Source organism: Schistocerca serialis, chromosome 3 (genome assembly GCF_023864345.2).
Source record: "Schistocerca serialis cubense isolate TAMUIC-IGC-003099 chromosome 3, iqSchSeri2.2, whole genome shotgun sequence".
Taxonomy (NCBI): Eukaryota; Metazoa; Arthropoda; class Insecta; order Orthoptera; family Acrididae; genus Schistocerca; species Schistocerca serialis.
Genome location: NC_064640.1, coordinates 148,705,382 through 148,721,654, shown reverse-complemented (window position 1 = coordinate 148,721,654; position 16,273 = coordinate 148,705,382). Strand labels below are relative to the sequence as shown.

General features: G+C 39.6%; 1 protein-coding gene across 1 annotated transcript in view; it reads right to left on the bottom strand.

Moving 5' to 3' along the window:
* Positions 1 to 16,273, bottom strand: part of LOC126469858 (ATP-dependent DNA helicase Q5-like) — a 305,319-nt gene that overhangs the window by 94,734 nt on the left and 194,312 nt on the right. The window contains exon 9 of the mRNA XM_050097166.1: positions 7,838 to 8,041. Within this exon, the coding sequence (XP_049953123.1) occupies positions 7,838 to 8,041 (204 nt within the window). The remainder of the gene's footprint in view (positions 1 to 7,837; positions 8,042 to 16,273) is intronic.

The window sequence follows — 16,273 nt, the reverse complement described above, 5'->3', positions numbered from 1 at the left end:
TTTCACAACATTTTTGCTAAAGCTAGAGGAGGTTCTTGGTTCACTTTATAGGAAATACAAAAAGTTAGTTATATGTGGTGACTTCAATATAAATTGTGTAAGTGATTGTGCAAGGAAAAGGATGCTGGTAGACCTCCTTAATTCATATAATCTTATCCAAACCATATTCTTTCCAACGAGAGTGCAAGGGAACAGTAGAACAACCATAGACAATATTTTTGTTCATTCGTCATTACTAGAAGGGCAAACTGTTAGCAAAATGGTGAATGGCCTTTCGGATCATGATGCACAAATTTTAAGTCTAAAAGATTTTTGTGCTGCAACACATGTTAAATATAGTTACCAACTTTTTAGGAAAGCTGATCCAGTTGCTGTAAAGACTTTTGTAAACCTTATCAAGGAACAAGAGTGGCAAGATGTTTATAGTGCTGATACAGTAGACAATAAATATAATGCTTTCCTCAAGACTTTTCTCGTGCTCTTTGAAAGTTGCTTTCCGTTAGAACGTTCAAAACAGGGTACTAGCACAAACAGGCAGCCTGGGTGGCTGACTAAAGGTATAAGAATATCTTGTAGAACAAAGTGGCAATTATATCAAAACGTTAGAAACAGTCACAATCTAAATGCAATAGCCCATTACAAACAGTATTGTAAGGTGCTTAAAAAAGTTATTAGGAAGGCAAAAAGTATGTGGTATGCAGATAGAATAGCTAAGTCTCAGGATAAAATTAAAACCATATGGTCAGTCGAAAAAGAAGTGGCTGGTCTGTAGAGTCAGGTCAAGGACATAGAATCAGTGCGTAGTGGGAACGTCCATGTTACTGATAAGTCGCATATATGTAAAGTATTTAATAATCACTTTCTGAATATAGCAGGTGAACTAAATAGAAACCTAGTCCCAACAGGGAATCATATAGCGCTCGTAGAAAAAAGTGTTCCGAGATTGTTACCTGAAATGCTCCTCCATGATACTGAGAAGAGGGAGGTTGAGTTAATAATTAAATCACTAAAGACCAAGAACTCTCATGGATATGTCGGGGTATCTAGCAGAATACTGAAGTATTGTTCCATGTATGTTAGCCCAGTACTTAGCCATATCTGTAACTTTTCCTTTAGGAGTGGTCGGTTTCCTGACTGATTAAAGTACTCGGTAGTGAAGCCACTTTATAAAAAGGGAGACAGGGATAATGTTGATAATTATAGACCTATTTCTAAGCCATCGGTGTTTGCTAAAGTTATCGAGAGGGTTGTATATACAAGGTTACTGCAGCATTTAAATTCACATAATTTGCTGTCAAATGTACAGTTTGGTTTTAGAAATGGCTTAACAACTGAAAATGCTATAGTCTCTTTTCTCTGTGAGGTTTTGGACGGATTAAATAAAAGGTTGTGAATGTTAGGTGTTTTCTTTGATTTAACGAAGGCTTTTGACTGTGTTGACCACAAAATATTACTGCAGAAGTTGGAACATTACGGAGTAAGGGGAGTAGCTTACAATTGGTTCGCCTCTTATTTTAAGAACAGAAAGCAGAAGGTAATTCTCCACAATATTGAGAGTGGTAATGATGTTCAGTCCCAATGGGGCACTGTTAAATGGGGCGTTCCCCAAAGATCGGTGCTGGGGCCACTGCTGTTTCTTATTTATATAAATGATATGCCTTCTAGTATTACAGGTGATTCAAAAATATTTCTGTTTGCTGATGACACCAGCTTGGTAGTGAAGGATCTTGTGTGTAATATTGAAACATTATCAAATAATGTAGTTCATGAAATAAGTTCGTGGCTTGTGGGAAATAATTTGATGCTAAATCACAGTAAGACTCAGTTTTTACAGTTTCTAACTCACAATTCAACAAGAACTGATATTTTAATCAGACAGAATGGGCATGTTATAAGCGAGACGGAACAGTTCAAGTTCCTAGGCATACGGGTAAATAGTAAGCTGTTGTGGAAAGCCCATGTTCAGGATCTTGTTCAGAAACTAAATGCCGCTTTATTTACCATTAGAACAGTATCTGAAATAAGTGACATTTCAACACAAAAAGTAGTCTACTTCGCATATTTTCATATGCTTATGTCATATGGTATTATTTCTTGGTGTAATTCTTCTGATTCAAAAATGGTATTTTTGGCTCAAAAACGGGCTGTTCGAGCTATGTGTGGTGTAAGTTCGAAAACCTCTTGTCGACCCCTATTCAATAGTCTGAGAATTTTGACATTGCCCTCACAGTATATATTTTCTTTAATGTCATTTGGTGTTAGCAATATTAGCTTATTCCCAAGAGTTAGCAGCTTTCACTCAGTTAATACTAGGCAGAAATCAAATCTGCATGTGGAATGCACTTCCTTGACTCTTGTGCAGAAAGGAGTGCAGTATTCTGCTGCATCCATTTTCAATAAGCTACCACAAGAACTCAAAAATCTTAGCAGTTGCCCAAAAGCTTTTAAGTCTAAACTGAAGAGTTTCCTCCTGGCTCACTCCTTCTACTTTGTCGAGGAGCTCCTGGAAGAGCTAAAAAATTAAGCAAATTCCAGTGTTACATTCTTGATTTTCTTTATTTAAACTAACGACGTGTCACCTGAATATGTTTCTTATATTTCATTTTATCTGTTTCTACAATCTACAACTGAATATGTTTCTTATATTTCATGTTATCTGTTTCTACAATCGTGTTGTAAATTCATGTATTGGCTCGTTCCATGACCATGGAGACTTCTCCTTAATGTGGTCCCATGGAACAATAAATAAATAAATCAATAAATCCAGACTGATTGTTCTAATTCAGGCATCACGGCAATCTTGCTGCAAGACCAACAACATCACTGCCGGCTATTAGCACACGCATTTAGGGCACGTCGGGATCCAGAGGGTCACTACTCTGTGTGCAAACTCGAGGCCCTGGCAGTGCTACTCATCTTGGAGAAATTTAGATTCTATCTGTAACATAGGAGGTTTAAGTTGGAAACTGACAATTAAGCCTTAAATTTGGTTGTGGCCTGGCCATGCAAGATGGTAAAGGGTGGCAAGGTGGCCCATGCATATATCAGTGTTTCAGTTTGATGTTGGTCACATTAAGGGATCACAGAATCAGGTCACTGACACGGTTAGTCAAATGTTTAAGGACGAAGAGGAGGAGGTAATGGGTGAACAGGGAGTACCAACATCTGCCAGTGGGACAGAGATATCGGGAACTCGAGTGGCCGCTGCTGTCGTAAATGAGATCCTTTCCCTATTTTGTGACTTTGACAAAGAACAGGGAAAGGATAACGAGTTGGGCAGTATCAGGAATGAGTTAGAGGAAGGACGTTTGTTGGACGAGTATTCTTTATAAAAGGGGCCATTTTGTTACCACGTGAGATAAAACGGTAAATTGAAGATCTGCCTCCCTCGAAGTCTGGTTCTGACTGTCTTCACCTATTTCCAGCAATCATTGTGTGTGTGTGGGGAGGGGGGGGGGGGGAGGGGGGATGGAGAGGGGGCAGCATCTGGACATCCATAAAATGAAAATGAAAAACAAGGAGCATCTGACCTGAAAGGGAATGGGGACCAATATACAATTACGGGTAGGTAAATGCTGAGAATGCAAGCAGAGAACCTGATATACCAAAATGGGTTCTTGCATTCCATTATGGAGTTTAAGCTAATGAAAAAATTATTTATCAATTACCTGGGTCCCCTTCCATGCACCAAAGGCGAAAATAGGTTTGTATTCATAGTGGTGACTGCTTTTACAACATTTGTGTGACTCAGCATTTGTTAACTATCTTCGCCAGTTTGGGCCACCCGGGGTGGTAGTGACCAATAACACTCCCATGATTACTTCACAGGGGTTTTGGACTGTCTGTTTCAACCACAAGATTAGGCATGGAACTACAACACCTTATGACACCCCCTGCCCCTGTTTGCAAAGAACATAAATAGGAATTTGAAATTCATGCTTATTATCTACCAATCCAGGCACCAGAAAAGATGGTTCCTTGCATTGGTTAAGTTTGGCATTCAATATAGTGTGCCATGAAGTCCACAAAGCTACTCTGGCCAACTGATGCTCTTATTTGAGGTTGAGTCCCCTTTCAGCGGTCTTTGCTCATTCAACAATCTTGTTTACTTCAGAAATTTGAGGGGGAAATGGAAGGCTGCAAGGAGGAATATGATTCTCATGCCCCATAGGCAAGCCCAAAGTTACAACAGGGGAAGACTTGCAACATCAGTGGCAGTAGGCGATATGGTCTACATCAAAAATGCCTGGGCTCAGAGTAAGGTCGCATAAGGGTTCACCGGAAAAATGCTTCTGCACTTTGTGGGGCTATGCAAGGTCCTCCAGGTCCTACCCCTGAAGAATTTCCTAACAGAGGATCTGCAAACACATAGGAAGATCGGAGCTCACCTAAGCCAGATTATTAGCAGGGGCTGTGGGTACAGGCAAATGTGAGAAAGGCCTCTTGACCTTCTTCCAATCTTCACTTTGAGGGGGGGGGGGGGGGGGGGGGTTATACATCCATATTGTTTCTTTCCTGGGTAGGTATTGCTCACGCAAAGATTTTACACCTGCTGATAGCATGTGCACCCTTTACCTGGTGAAAGGTCTTAAGGCCATGCACAGGCAGAAATATGGCCAGTGGCCAGTGTTTGGCTGTTGAGCATAGGGCAGGTCACTGGTGGCCGAGAGTGATGTCACTGCCTGAAATGGTTACGTGCCAGCCATGACTTCTGAGGAGATTGGTCAGCAGGGAGTCGGTCTTGTAACTGCCTCTACTGGAAGAGGGACTTCACGGTATAGCATGTTGTTGTTGGCCCAACGGGTTGTGGTGTGGGACATTAGCCCATCTGTGTCGAAGGCTGCTCCCTTAACCTCATTTCTGCCTTCTAACAATAAGGACCTGCCGGACATTTTGTTTGCACTAAGTTTCCCCAGATTACCTCCATTCATAATTTGGCAAGGTGATTAGGGTGTTATATGGCATGTCAGTGACAAACTATACACACTTATTTGTGCTTTTAAATTGAAGTATGGGAGTGTACTTCATGTTTACTAAATCCATGGCTGCCAGCTGGCCCTCTCTGAGCACTGATCTACAAATTTGTTCACTCACTCTTTTAGTAGTAAGGTATTAATTAATGTACTCACAATTTACATACGTGTCGAATTTTTGCACTGACTGTTTCAAGCCTTTTGTGTGCCTGTGTTGGGTGATCTATTGAATTTATGCATAATTGATTTGCTTTATTGTAACATTTAAATTAATTGTGGTTTTCTCTCTGTTGTTTTAAAGTGTCTTAAAGTAATTTGGCACTGGTGAATTGTACAAGTAGATGTCTGAATGTTTTATCCCCACCAGGTACGACAGAGCTAATGAGCCAATGTCATTTTCCTGAATCAGTTCCACTGAAACATTATCTGTATGGTTACATTAAGGCAGTGTGAGGTGTAAATCCAGCAAATTAGCAGGTTTAATGTTATTGCTATTTCTTTGGGCACGTATAATTTATCAATTTTTATGACTAACAATTCTGATTTTCTGATGGACTGGCAAGCTGAGTCGAGTTTTTGACTTCAAAATATTGTGTAATTGGATGCCACTCAAAGTTCAGCTTAAATAATTGAATTTTTGCTTAGTTCTGACTACAGTTTTGGAGTTAAGGTGTGCACTTCTTTTATAAACCAAATTTTAGTGACTGTTTACATTGTCTGTTTTAAGGACAAAGACCTATTATATTTTCTTAAAATTTTCAAATGTAGTCTGCACAAAGTTTCAAAGTTTAATACTAATGATCCTATGTAGCTGTTCGTCAGTACGAATGTATGCACACTGACTTGGTTGTTTGTTGAATAAATGTGACATAGAAGGGCTCAGTGGATTCTCAATCAGGGATCTTCGTATCCAAGTTCAACTTGCTCCAAGGTCAAATAATCCTGTTCCTAATATATAGTGTGTTTACTTGCATTTCACATTAAGCATCTCTCAATAGCGTGGTATCATTACTTTATTTCACAAGTATTAATAACCAGCAGAATAATAAACAACTGCCAAATGAAAAGGCAGACGAAGCTCTACGGTGGTCTTATGACTTCTCCTAACTTGGATGGCAGGCGAAGTTGTTCAGCTGTAAGTTCATAGCTAGTACAGCAGCCTTGCAGGATAGACATGTTGTCTGCTGTGTTCAGTGTCAGTTAAGACTTTATTAGCAATTTATGGTTATGTGGACACGTAATTGAGAAAAGTGTGATAGTAATTACAGAAATACGCAGTTTATTACTGTTTTAAAGAATGAAAATTATTTATGACTGTGAAGTGGAATGTAATTGTGCAGTTTTTTGTGTTCTGCTGATAAAAAGCAAGTGGCATCCTGTGTAGACAAAATATTTGAAAATTTAACTATTCACATAAAGTCACTTCTTCACTAAGATAACGGATTCATGACCTGTGTGCTGTTTTCTGTGCAGGGAATAACAACTATAGAAGATTTCAGGTTGGGGAACTTTAATTAGAACTCATGCAGTCCACTCAGGGTGGTGAAAGCAAACAAGTGCCTCGTGTATACTGTATATTCGAAAGTTAAGTTCACTGCACCAAGACACTATTCGAGAAGAGTCTATTATGTCCTGATACTGGGTGTCATCATCTCCTTTCTCTTTCATTTTTCCGAAGAACATCATCATTAAAAGATGACAGGATGCACTCTCCTAGCAGTCACCTTCACAAAAATAGTTACAGTTAGTTACTTATTTGCAACCTTTTGCTTTTATATGGAATAAATTAGTTTTACAATTAGAGAACATCTTCACAACAGAAAATATGGCAAAATCCTGATCATTCATGTGATTTCTTCAAGAGGGGGGAGGGGGGGGGGGAGCACACAGTGATTTTTAGTGATCTGAAGGAGTTGTGAAGTAGGTAGTTTGGGTTTGAATTAGTTATATCACCCATTAAGTTCTTTACTTCACTGGAGAGGTGGTCAAAGATATGGCTGAATACCTCAATCCTTTCCATGCTGCACTAACTAAGTATAGTGTAAATCATTTCTCCTTCTGGTGTTATATTTATGCACATTACTTTTGTGTTCAAACTGTGACTGACTGTTGAGAACAACTTCATAAGAGAGTATGTGTATAATGACACTGTGGTCAGTATGCTCAACTGCTTAAAGAGCTGCCTACAAGAGGTTCTAGAATGGACACCACACATTATCCTCATTTCATGCTTCTATGAAACACTTCCCTTCTTTGATATGAGATCCCCAGAATATGATACAATAAGACATTAGTAAATGAAAATTGGAAAAGCCAGTCAACTTTTTGGCATTTTCATCTCAAAATTTTGACATTCTCCATAATGTAAAAGTTGCAGCATTTATGTGTTTAAGAAGATTTGCAATAGTGACTTCCAGTTAGAGTACCATGTTTCACTTATTTACTTACCCTTACGCATTATTTCTAGTGTTGTGGTCAGGCCTTGTGCAGTACTGAATTGCATGTATTGTGTTTCAGCTGAATTCAATGACAGTTCATTTGCAGAAAGAAATTGTCAGGAAAAACACGCTTAACATGATGCTGCTTTACATAAATTAAATGTCAATAAACCAGTTATTAATTTTGTACTTTCAATAGTATAACATTTCTTTCTCGAAAACAATTTTGTGATTTGAATAGCCTAATGCTTTCAGTTGATGGTATTTTTTTATTTTTAATAGCTGTTATACACAATGCATTACAAGTGACGTAGTTGTTTCCCTGTACTAATTCCATCACAGCTTCATCAAAAAGCTGTGATTTTGTAAATTGTTTCCCTCCTTTAATGCACCTTCTAGCAAATTTTCTATCCTCAAAAGTATTACCTTTTCTGTCCACGGCGCCCTCCTTCATATAGGTCATCATCGTAGGAGTTATAGTCATGACTGACTCTTGTTTTATGGAAAATATCATTCAAAAATTGCTGCACTGACATTTCTACAGACTTCTTATTTCTGCACACATCACATCTTTTATTGCATTGTGGTTCACTGTCGCCAAAATATCTCGAAAAATTACTGTGTCGGCACCTGCAACAATGTGTACGACATGAGAATTACAGGAAAAACTAAAAATTTTGACTTAGCTATAATTGATTAAAAAATTACTCTTGGAGCTACACCAAAATTAATAATGAAATTGGTATCAGTAAAGCATTTCAATTTTTTTTTTCGACTTTTATCACAACTCGTATCAGCACTTCAAAAAATTTTCTATCTCATTCTCTTTTTGACGTATTTAACTATTTACTAATAGTAGCAAACATGGTAATACAAATACAAACCACACATGTGGATTAAGCAACTTCTTCTGTATTTGGTACAAAGAAAATTTAAAAATCAGTTGTGACTATTTGGAGCTGACTTAACACTATCAATATTACGCAGTAAATTATCTATTTGCCATGGACATAAAATTCCCATAAATGGATGTGCTTAAGATCATAAACTTGTAACTGCTTGAATATATAGCTGACAGTGTCACTCAGTATTCTTTTAAACTGCTTCACAGGCAATACAGAGTCAGACCATTTTACTAAACTGGGAGACCTGTGGTACCTCATACCACTATGTCAAGCACACATGACCACGGAGTTCACAATGCAAGTAACAACTGCCGAGTAATAGTCTGTTGATGGCAGTGAGGATGAAGTCTGCACACCTGAGTCTGGTCTGTAACAACTGCCAAGAAGGAATACACGAAGTACAACTAAGTGGGAACCAACACATAGTCCAGTTTGTGACAGATTTTTATGAACAAGCAAAACAACAGAATACTTTGTAAATGAATTTAAAGTCCAATAGTTACTATTAGACTAGTGATGACACAATACTACAAGTTTCATGCCAATAGACAAAATGCAGCTGTTTTGCTGAGCTGCCAGCTTTATAAGAATGTAGTGAGCTAGAGGCTCTACCCATAAAAGTTGCTTATGCCCTGCTCCAGTAAGAGTCATAAAAGCAAAGCAACTCAACCATTAATAAAGTATGGAATCCATATTAATGAACTACCTGGCATGATTTCTAATGTTTTCACTTCTACACTGCTGTCTAGAGGACACACAGTGCGATATAATTACAGAAGTGAAGGACGCCATCTTATGAGAAAGTGTTTCATATTATACCCACCTGTTTTCACAACTGGTTCAAGGGATGTTGCTAGGAATGCAGATGAAAACAAACTCTTCAAGTGAAGCCCTACATATGTATCACTGGAGACAGACGTGGTAACTGTACTGCTCAGGGGACCCAACAAACATCTTGGAGAATGTGTAAAGTTATGCGAAGGTAGGAAGGAAGCAAAATTAGATTTTACATCCTGTTGACATCAAGATAATTATAGATGGACACAAATTTGGATTGTTTCAAGGATGGAGATGGAAATCAGCCACACCCTTTCAAAGGCACCATCCTGGCATTTGCCTGGAGCGATTGAGAGAAACCACAGAAAACCTAAATCTCATGGCCAGATGTGGATTTGAATTATTTTCCTGCCGAATGTGAGTCCAGTGTGCTAAGCACTGTGGTACCTTGCTTGGTAAGTTGCACGAGAAGTATATGCATGAACAATGTTCTGTGAGAGAGAATGGACTGGATGTAGTTCTGGTTACATTCGACACTGTTCAACGGTTCTCTCAACAAACACTGGAAGTGTATTGTCATTGTAGATTATAGTTCACCACACAACGATGCCGTAAATGGTCCTGTATCTTGCTGGCTGATACACACTGGTATTTGCCACTCTCCACACACTAACTACTATCACTGACTATGATTACCAGTTGAAGGAGATGGAATGCCTCATCTACTCTGATAGCTAGTCTTCCTCTTTTGAGAAAATGAAACGCATTCCTGTGTCAATCCACTGTGCTCATTGCTTTATTGGAATTTGTCCACCAAGGATTCTGCACAGTACAGATGTTTACTCTAGTGAGCTAGTGCAGCTGTTTACTCTAGTGACCTCTACTGGCATTATGTTTATGAGCAGAGTGCTTCACCCTTCAAACACAACCTATCGTCTCCAATTTCATAATGGAGCAGCAAGTATTTAATGTATTCTGTTTCCTAAACACTACTTGATGGAAATACAAAAATATGAATTACTTGTTTTGCATGACATGTCCATTGTCATCGCATAGTTCATTTATTTATATGTCTTAATGACTCTTTTTCATATTCTGTAATACTCCTTGCAACAGCATCATCAGCATTAGAACAGTTCTTGGTTGAAAGATACAATTTTCCCTTCATCCTGCAAATTACCTTCATTTTCAGATAAATCCATTTTCTGAAAATATGCATCCACACTTCATAACCCATTTTACCGTATGAGGCAAAGTCTACCACTATCATTTATCCCCCTTTATGGTTCCGTATATGCACAGTGTGTGTGATGAACAACTGTTAATATTGTAAGTGGTAATATGCAATATGTGGCCTGATTCTTTTTCAACTATACCATTTTCAGAATGTCAAGAGCAAACATCTCAGTGGTGCACAACTTCTCCCTAGTAGCCCATGCCATGGATATGGATAAGAATCTCTATGGTGGCCTCATATTTACTACACGAATGTGCGATGAAAAGTGCTGATGACCTATGGGTCCTCTCTGTTGATTCTACCTGGTTAGTGTCCCAGACTGACCAACAATACTTAAGAATTAGTTGAACAAGTATTTTGTAGGTTACTTTAGCTTCTGACAATATCCAATCCATAAAATTTACATATTGTGAACAGTAACAACCCTATAACATTCCTTTGGTGTATTCCAAGAGCTGCTTTCACATCTCTTAAGAACATTTTGCTGAATTCTGTCTGATAGGAAGCCTGAAATCAAAAACAAGTTGGTTTGATATTCCATGTATCACTATGTATTACTTTGTGGATCTCATGATCCCATGGATGAAACGGAGTGTGTGTGTGTGTGTGTGTGTGTGTGTGTGTGTGTGTGTGTGTGCGCGCGCGCACGCATCCGCGAATTAGTGTTGCTTGTTATAGATAATAATTCCCAGATAGTATGAAGAACAGAAAGTTGGTTGAAACCAGAAGTGAATAGCAAAAATCCTAAATACAGATTGGAATATTTACTGTAAGGAGAGGCCAATGATGGCGGAATTTTTGTTGCAGTACAGAATTTCATATCTAGTGAGGTTATTTCGGATTCTGAATGTGAAATAATCTAGGTTATGTTAGGCATCTAAAAAGGGTCAAAAATGGTTATCGAATGCTTTTATAGACCACCTGCATCAGAAGCTGTACCGGCAGAGCACTTCAGAGAGAACTTGCAGAATTCTGTGTTAAGTTTCCTGGTCACGCTATTGTAATACTGGGATATTTCAACTTGCCCTCTACAGAATGGGTGAGTTATTCAATTAAAACTGGTGCCACAGACAGATGTTAATATGCCGTTATTCTGCATGTCTTGTACAAAAATTACTTCGAGCTCCAATTGAGAACCAAGTTGTGGAGGTAACTTCTTAGATCACCTAGCAACAGACAGACTGGAACTTTTCAAATTAGTTAACATAGATAATGCTGTGACAGCATCAATCTCTCTGAGAGTTGTAGGGGCTGTAAAGGTAGGAGAGTATTCTTGCTTAGCAAGAGAGACAGGGTACAAATTGCAGAGTAAGTGAGTAGTCAACATCATCAAATAGTCTACATCTAAATCTACATCCACATGGTTACTCCGCAATTCACACTCAAGTGCCTGGCAGACGGTTCATCGAACCATTTTCATACTAGTTCTCTACCATTCCACTCTCGAATGGCACGTGGAAAAAGGAACACCTAAATCTTTCCGTTCGAGCTCTGATTTCTCTTATTTTGTTGTGATGATCATTTCTCCCTACATAGGTGGGTGTCAACAAAATATTTTTCGCATTCAGAAGAGAAAGTTGGTGATTGAAATTTCTTAAATAGATCTTGCCGCAAAGAAAACCGCCTTTGTTTCAGTAACTGCCATCCCAACTCGTGTATATCATATCAGTGACACTCTCACCCCTACTGCACGATAACACGAAATGAGCTGCCCTTCTTTGCACTTTTTCGATGTCCTCCGTCAATCCTACCTGGTAAGGGTCCCATACCGCACAGCAATATTCCAGCAGAGGATGGACAAGGGTGATGTAGGCTCTCTCTTTAGTGGGTTTGTTGCATCTTCTAAGTGTTCAGCCAACAAAGCGCAGTCTTTGGTTCGCCTTCCCCAAAATATTATCTGTGTGGTCTTTCCAATTTAAGTTGCTCATAATTGTAATTCCTAGGTATTTAGTCAAATTGACAACCCTTAGATTTGTGCGATTTATCGTATACCCAAAATTTATCGGATTTCTTTTAGTACCCATGTGCATGACTTCGCACTTTTCCTTGTTTAGTGCCAATTGCCACTTTTCGCACCATACAGAAATTCACTCCAGATCATTTTGTAATTGGAATAGATTATCTGATAATTTTACTAGACGGTAAATTACAGCGTCATTTGCAAACAATCTAAGGGGGCTGCTCAGATTATCACCTAGATCATTTATGTAAATCAGGAACAGCAGAGGGCCTGTGACACTACCTTGCGGAATGCCAGATATCACTTCTGTTCTACTCAATGATTTACCGTCCATCACTATGAACTGTGACCTCTCAGAAAGTAAATCACAAATCCAGTCACACAACTGAGACTTGTGAGGAATGGTATCAAAAGCCTTCTGGAAATTTAGGAATATGGAATCGATCTGAGATCCCTTGTCGACAGCACTCGTTACTTCATGGGAATAAAGAGCTAGCTGTGTTGCACAAGAACGATATTCTCTGAATCCATGTTGGTTATGTATCAATAAGTCATTTTCTTCAATGTGATTCATAATGTTCCAGTACAGTATATGCTCCAAAATCCTACTGCAAATTGAGGTAAGTGATTTTTTTTTTTTTTTTTTTTTGGTCATCAGTCTACTGACTGGTTTGATGCGGCCCACCACGAATTCCTTTCCTGTGCTAACCTCTTCATCTCAGAGTAGCACTTGCAACCTACGTCCTCAATTATTTGCTTGACGTATTCCAATCTCTGTCTTCCTCTACAGTTTTTGCCCTCTACAGCTCCCTCTAGTACCATGGAAGTCATTCCCTCATGTCTTAGCAGATGTCCTATCACCCTGTACCTTCTCATTATCAGTGTTTTCCACATATTCCTTTCCTCTCCGATTCTGCGTAGACCCTCCTCATTCCTTACCTTATCAGTCCATCTAAATTTCAACATTCGTCTATAGCACCACATCTCAAATGCTTCGATTCTCTTCTGTTCCGGTTTTCCCACAGTCCATGTTTCACTACCATACAATGCTGTACTCCAGACGTACATCCTCAGAAATTTCTTCCTCAAATTAAGGCCGGTATTTGATATTAGTAGACTTCTCTTGGCCAGAAATGCCTTTTTTGCCATAGCGAGTCTGCTTTTGATGGCCTCCTTGCTCCGTCCGTCACTGTTTATTTTACTGCCTAGGTAGCAGAATTCCTTAACTTCATTGACTTCGTGACCATCAATCCTGATGTTAAGTTTCTCACTGTTCTCATTTCTACTACTTCTCATTACCTTCGTCTTTCTCCGATTTACTCTCAAACCATACTGTGTACTCATTAGACTGTTCATTCCATTCAGCAGATCATTTAACTCTTCTTCACTTTCACTCAGGATAGCAATGTCATCAGCGAATCGTATCATTGATATCCTTTCACCTTGTATTTCAATTCCACTCCTGGACCTTTCTTTTATTTCCATCATTGCTTCCTCGATGTACAGATTGAAGAGTAGGGGCGAAAGGCTACAGCCTTGTCTTACACCCTTCTTAATACGAGCACTTTGTTCTTGATCGTCCACTCTTATTATTCCCTCTTGGTTGTTGTACATATTGTATATGACCTGTCTCTCCCTATAGCTTACCCCTACTTTTTTCAGAATCTCGAACAGCTTGCACCATTTTATATTGTCGAACGCTTTTTCCAGGTCAACAAATCCTATGAAAGTGTCTTGATTTTTCTTTAGCCTTGCTTCCATTATTAGCCGTAACGTCAGAATTGCCTCTCTCGTCCCTTTACTTTTCCTGAAGCCAAACTGATCGTCACCTAGCGCATTCTCAATTTTCTTTTCCATTCTTCTGTATATTATTCTTGTAAGCAGCTTCGATGCACGAGCTGTTAAACTGATTTTGCGATAATTCTCACACTTGTCAGCTCTTGCCGTCTTCGGAATTGTGTGGATGACGCTTTTCCGAAAGTCAGATGGTATGTCGCCAGACTCATATATTCTACACACCAACGTGAATAGTCGTTTTGTTGCCACTTCCCCCAAAGATTTTAGAAATTCTGATGGAATGTTATCTATCCCTTCTGCCTTATTTGACCGTAAGTCCTCCAAAGCTCTTTTAAATTCCGATTCTAATATTGGATCCCGTATCTCTTCTAAATCGACTCCTGTTTCTTTTTCTATCACATCAGACAAATCTTCACCCTCATAGAGACTTTCAATGTATTCTTTCCACCTATCTGCTCTCTCCTCTGCATTTAACAGTGGAATTCCCATTGCACTCTTAATGTTACCACCGTTGCTTTTTTTAATGTCACAAAAGGTTGTTTTGACTTTCCTGTATGCTGAGTCTGTCCTTCCAACAATCATATCTTTTTCGATGTCTTCACATTTTTCCTGCAGCCATCTCGTCTTAGCTTCCCTGCACTTCCTATTTATTTCATTCCTCAGCGACTTGTATTTCTGTATTCCTGATTTTCCCGGAACATGTTTGTACTTCCTCCTTTCATCAATCAACTGAAGTATTTCTTCTGTTACCCATGGTTTCTTCGCAGCTACCTTCTTTGTATCTATGTTTTCCTTCCCAACTTCTGTGATGGCACTTTTTAGAGATGTCCATTCCTCTTCAACTGTACTGCCTACTGCGCTATTCCTTATTGCTGTATCTATAGCGTTAGAGAACTTCAAACGTATCTCGCCATTCCTTAGTACTTCCGTATCCCATTTCTTTGCGTGTTGATTCTTCCTGACTAATGTCTTGAACTTCAGCCTACTCTTCATCACTACTATATTGTGATCTGAGTCTATATCTGCTCCTGGGTACGCCTTACAATCTAGTATCTGATTTCGGAATCTCTGTCTGACCATGATGTAATCTAATTGAAATCTTCCCGTATCTCCCGGCCTTTTCCAAGTACGAGGGCAGTTCAATAAGTAATGCAACACATTTTTTTTTCTCGGACAATTTTGGTTGAAAAAACCGGAAATGTCTTGTGGAATATTTTCAAACATTCCTGCTTCGTCTCGTATAGTTTCATTGACTTCCGACTGGTGGCAGCGCTGTACGGAGCTGTTAAAATGGCGTCTGTAACGGATGTGCGTTGCAAACAATGGGCAGTGATCGAGTTTCTTTTGGCGGAAAACCAGGGCATCTCAGAAATTCATAGGCGCTTGCAGAATGTCTACGGTGATCTGGCAGTGGACAAAAGCACGGTGAGTCGTTGGGCAAAGCATGTGTCATCATCGCCGCAGGGTCAAGCAAGACTGTCTGATCTCCCGCGTGCGGGCCGGCCGTGCACAGCTGTGACTCCTGCAATGGCGGAGCGTGCGAACACACTCGTTCGAGATGATCGATGGATCACCATCAAATAACTCAGTGCTCAACTTGACATCTCTGTTGGTAGTGCTGTCACAATTGTTCACCAGTTGGGATATTCAAAGGTTTGTTCCCGCTGGGTCCCTCGTTGTCTAACCGAACACCATAAAGAGCAAAGGAGAACCATCTGTGCGGAATTGCTTGCTCGTCATGTGGCTGAGGGTGACAATTTCTTGTCAAAGATTGTTACAGGCAATGAAACATGGGTTCATTACTTTGAACCTGAAACAAAACGGCAATCAATGGAGAGGCGCCACACCCACTCCCCTACCAAGAAAAAGTTTAAAGCCATACCCTCAGCCGGCAAAGTCATGGTTACAGTCTTCTGGGACGCTGAAGGGGTTATTCTGTTCGATGTCCTTCCCCATGGTCAAACGATCAACTCTGAAGTGTATTGTGCTACTCTTCAGAAATTGAAGAAACGACTTCAGCGTGTTCGTAGGCACAAAAATCTGAGCGAACTTCTCCTTCTTCATGACAACGCAAGACCTCACACAAGTCTTGGCACCCGAGAGGAGCTCACAAAACTTCAGTGGACTGTTCTTCCTCATGCACCCTACAGCCCCGATCTCGCACCGTTGGATTTCCTTATGTTTGG